At 40.6% G+C, this 4,301-nt stretch overlaps 1 protein-coding gene across 1 annotated transcript in view; it reads left to right on the top strand.

Moving 5' to 3' along the window:
• txndc11 (thioredoxin domain containing 11) overlaps positions 1–4,301 on the top strand; it is an 11,512-nt gene that overhangs the window by 2,589 nt on the left and 4,622 nt on the right. The window contains exons 5-10 of the mRNA XM_034891528.1: positions 295–392; positions 1,732–1,861; positions 2,104–2,197; positions 2,408–2,520; positions 2,651–2,854; positions 3,291–3,975. Coding sequence (XP_034747419.1) covers positions 295–392; positions 1,732–1,861; positions 2,104–2,197; positions 2,408–2,520; positions 2,651–2,854; positions 3,291–3,975 — 1,324 coding nt within the window. The remainder of the gene's footprint in view (positions 1–294; positions 393–1,731; positions 1,862–2,103; positions 2,198–2,407; positions 2,521–2,650; positions 2,855–3,290; positions 3,976–4,301) is intronic.

Below are 4,301 nucleotides of genomic sequence, written 5' to 3'. Positions count from 1 at the left end.
CAAGACCCCAAGGTACTTAAACTCCTTCACTTGGGGTAAGGACTCACCCCCTACCCGAAGAAAGCACTCCATCGGTTCTTATCTTCAGTTTAGACTAATACGTAATATTGCAAACAGCTACTAAGTTATCTGGAGTTTAAAGAAATGTGTCGGGGATCACTTGTAATGTAAATGAGACAGAATAAAGTCGGATCTGCTGTATGATTGACAATGATTACTCACCATACCCTCTGTGGTCTGGAAATAGATTTGCTTATTCACCTGTTTGTTTCTCTCTTATACACACAAACACAGGTGCAGTTTGTGGCTGTTAACTGCTGGTGGAGTCATGGGAAATGCAGGAAGCAACACCGCTTCTATCAGTACCCGATCATCCATCTGTTTTATAGAAGGTAAGACTTTTCACCCTTTCAAATTTGTAGTGAACTGAAATGGGAGAACAGAATGTATGTGACTTTTACATTCTTGCTTCAGATGTTACATTTGCTGTGGTACAATGAACTTTAGGAAACCTAGGTGGTGTAGTGCAAGTGAATTGTTCTGTCAAGCAGGAGTTATTACATTCTCTGCTTTACTGAGGAATCGGATGTAGAAATGTATTGGTCGCTTGGATTCTTCTTGTAACTTGTCATTTCACATCCGACTGACCCGAGGTTCAGTGCTTTGGGATACCAGTCACTCTTACAGGATTACTGGTATAGCTGTCATGTTTAATTGGTGTCTGTATCTTTTTGTTGTTGTTGTTGTTTTTATGGACCATGAGTCTAATAATAATAATAAAGGCTATCTATTTAGTAATCTGCAAATTGTTGTAACGCAAGTCGTTCACTTCCTTTAAAAAAGGACAGAATTAAGAGGCCGTGGTGGCTTAAGGTCCGTGCCCAGTTTGTGTCTGGACATTCATTGTATGTTTTTTGCTCATTTTCTATTTAATGACTGCTTAAAATATCCTAAAAGGTTTTGATGTTACCTCCTTATTTCATCATATTTGCAAAACAAAAATAAGATCTTTCCAGTGCTTTGGTTACATTAGGTTTTATTTCAGGGCAGGTGCATTTACTTAGTAATAGCTATCCAGTCAGCTATTGTTTTGCAGGCTTTGACCGTTTTAATCTATGTTTCTGATTTAATGATCTTTAAGCTTTTATGGTTTTTTTAAAGTTAATATTTTAGCTCAAGGATTAAAAATGCTAAATTGTTAACGCTTACATAGGCAGACATAATAACATTGGATGCGCTTAAAGCAAAACTGGAACAGGACCATAGAAGTGCTTGTATAAATTCTGCAGTAATGGAGCTAACTATTATTTTAATTATTAATTAATCTTCTGATTGATTTATTGATTCATCATTTAATTATTGTATATCACTTCCATCCATTTCCCAGAGCCGTACTGAGATCTTCATGTTACTAGTTGTGTCCGACCAACAGTCCAAAACCAAAGATGGCAAATGTCCAATGATAGAAAAGATTGAAAAGCAGCACAAACTCTCATTGATGAAGCTGGAACCAGGAAATGTTTAGCATTTCTTTCTTGTGAAGAAATAACAATATCAGATTACCTATGTGAACATGGCAACACTCGTACCTCTCCTCCCTCCAACGGAATGCTAATGTTTTATTTCCGGCGTATATTTATTTTATGATTTAACTTACAACAACTGTTAGTAGGAAATCATCTACAGTAATTGATCCATTATTTTGTTTGTCTTTGTGTTTCTGTTCCACAGGTTTGGGCCTATAGAGTACAAGGGTCCAATTGTGGCTCCGTATATTGAAAGTTTTGTCCTCCGAGTCATCACACCGCTCACTTACCTCCCATCAAGAGCCACACTCAAAGAGTTCCTCTCTTATCATGAGGTATTGTTTTGCATCAGGCCATCTGATGGAGAGTTGGCAATAAAGCAGTTCATTCCTTATTGCGTGTGCTGGTTGAAAGAGTTACATTTTTGCAAGTTGCTAATGTTAGCTCTCTTTAAGGAAGGATCTGAAAGTTTAACAATCGTTGAAAGATCTTGGTCTGTAGATAGATGTCTTCTTTAAATAATGCTATATTTCCATACAACGTATCCTAATTAGCTTGCTCTCTTGTGTAATTCCAGCCTCGAGTAGTGGGCTTCTTCCAGTTTAATTCCTCTCCTCAGCCGCCGGGGTACACAACATATTTGTCCTCTGCCCTGCAGGCCCTTAAAAGGGGTAAGAAGTCATCCAGCAGGGAAACCTGTTCTTTTGACTTTGTCAACGTTTTTAATCATGTCAATTATGTAAAATGAGATTATAAATGACCAAGTTTTCAGGGAACGAGGTCATGCTAAAGATAGCATTGAGTAGGCTAAAATTTAAGAAACGTCACAATGAAGGTTAATGTCTATGTCCCCAGCCCTGAGTCTCTGTTCTTTGGTGCAGACTTCCGTGGTGTTGTACGTTTCGGGGTCGTGACTAACAAACAGGTGGCAGAAGCCATCTCAGTAAAAGAAGATGAAACAGTTTACCTTTACAGAAGATTTAAGTCCTCTTTGGTAAGCAATTTCACTGGGCCGGGATAGATAAAACATTGGTTTCAAAAATGTCATTAAATGCTGAATACATCATCTTCTACGTATACTAAGGCATTGCACCGGCATTGTGCTGGATGTTTTCTTTGGTCAGATTTTCCCTCGAAGGGAACGCAACTTTACATCAGAGGCCATCTGTAGCTGGGTGTTTGAACACCTTGAGACCGTCCTCCAGTGGTTGCAGCCTCCAGGAACAAAGTCCCGTCTCCTGGAACATGAGCTCACTAAAGGTCCAGCACTACTGCTGTTCCTGCCGCACAATCCACTCGGGTCCAAACTTAGCCCCATACTACAGCAGGTGAGTAGGGATGGAAAAAATCACATAGGGGTGAAGTTGAACTTAGTGGTGTATTTTACACAATGGGTCATCTTTCTTAATTTTGTCCAATTCCAATGAGTTCCATTGCTTTAATAAAGCGTCATCCTGTACTGCCTCTCTCACTTATGGTGTGCCACAGGGTTTTGTTTTATGGGACATATTTCACAAATATAATCGTTACATGTCCTACTAATTTTAGTTTGAGTTTAATCTTCTTGGGCTCTTAGTTCTTTTTAAAAAGGCCTTTAACCTTTTCTTTTGCCACTATTTATTCATTTCTTGCACTGCACTGTAAGGTACACCGCACTGTTCATGGAACAAACAGAACTATGTCATGTTCTGCGTCACATGCGTATCCGGAAGTAAAGTAACGTGTATTTATTATTTTGTATAACTTCCTTCTTTTGTCTTACAGGTTGCAGACATTGCTGTGCGTTATCATTCTTGTGACAACACTAACCACTCCAGCTTGGACAAAAGTTTCCCCTCCCACTCGCTGTGCTGCCAGTCAGTTCTTCTCCCAGAGTCTGAAAGTGTGTGTGAGGTGTGCCTCAGTTTGTCACAATCGGGCCTAACCAGCTCCTCTGTAGGCTGCTCGTTCCCGTCCACGGCTCAAGGAGGAGACGAGTTGCAGTCTTATCTCAGTAACTGCTGCCTACACCTACTACCTGCCGTGTCCTTAAAAACACCGACCTCAGTGGGCTGTAGCAACTTTCTTAACAGCTACAGCCCATTCAGTCAATACAGTGCCTGCTGCAGAAAAGAATCTCAACTCAATGAATCACAAGCCAAAGAGGAGCTAGACGTGCAAATACCTCCTCCTCTTTTCATCCCTCCATCCTCTGTCCCTCATCAGGGAGGAGACAGCATCACAGGGCTCCGGTGTCGGACTAACAGGACGCTCAGGTTTTATCTGCTTGATGTCGCTCTGAACTGGCCTCTGGCGGTGAGGCTCGGGGCAAATAGCAACAGAAATGCTTCTCTTCACCAAGACGCTGGTGCACAAGACGATGGATCGTTTGCAACTATTGTGAACCTGAAGGATGAGGTTCATTATGTTCTCCACCGCAGTCCAGCAGCCACGCTGACAGAGTCTCTGGGTAAGACTAGGACAGCATCTTATTAACATTTCATGGTTTCATTTGGTTTGTAAATCTTCAGGCCGAGATATGCTTGAAACAAACTAGTTTGCACAAAGTGTCGTCAGATCACGTCTCGAAGCAAAAGACTTTACAGCTTTTTCAAATTGCCACACTTAAAGGTCGGGTGAAAAGCCTGCCTTTATAGAGAAGGGTTGAGATGCAATAATAATGTTAATGTGGTTCATTATCTCAAACTTTCATAATGTCTCTCGTTTAAGTTATTCAGAGTGTCACACTCAGCTGTACTCAAGAAAAAGTGACAAAAGAAAGAATGGAAAAAAAAG

Source organism: Etheostoma cragini, chromosome 2 (genome assembly GCF_013103735.1).
Source record: "Etheostoma cragini isolate CJK2018 chromosome 2, CSU_Ecrag_1.0, whole genome shotgun sequence".
In the NCBI taxonomy this organism is placed as follows: domain Eukaryota; kingdom Metazoa; phylum Chordata; class Actinopteri; order Perciformes; family Percidae; genus Etheostoma; species Etheostoma cragini.
The sequence above is the reverse complement of the archived record's forward strand: the minus strand, read 5'-3'. Positions and strand labels throughout refer to the sequence as shown.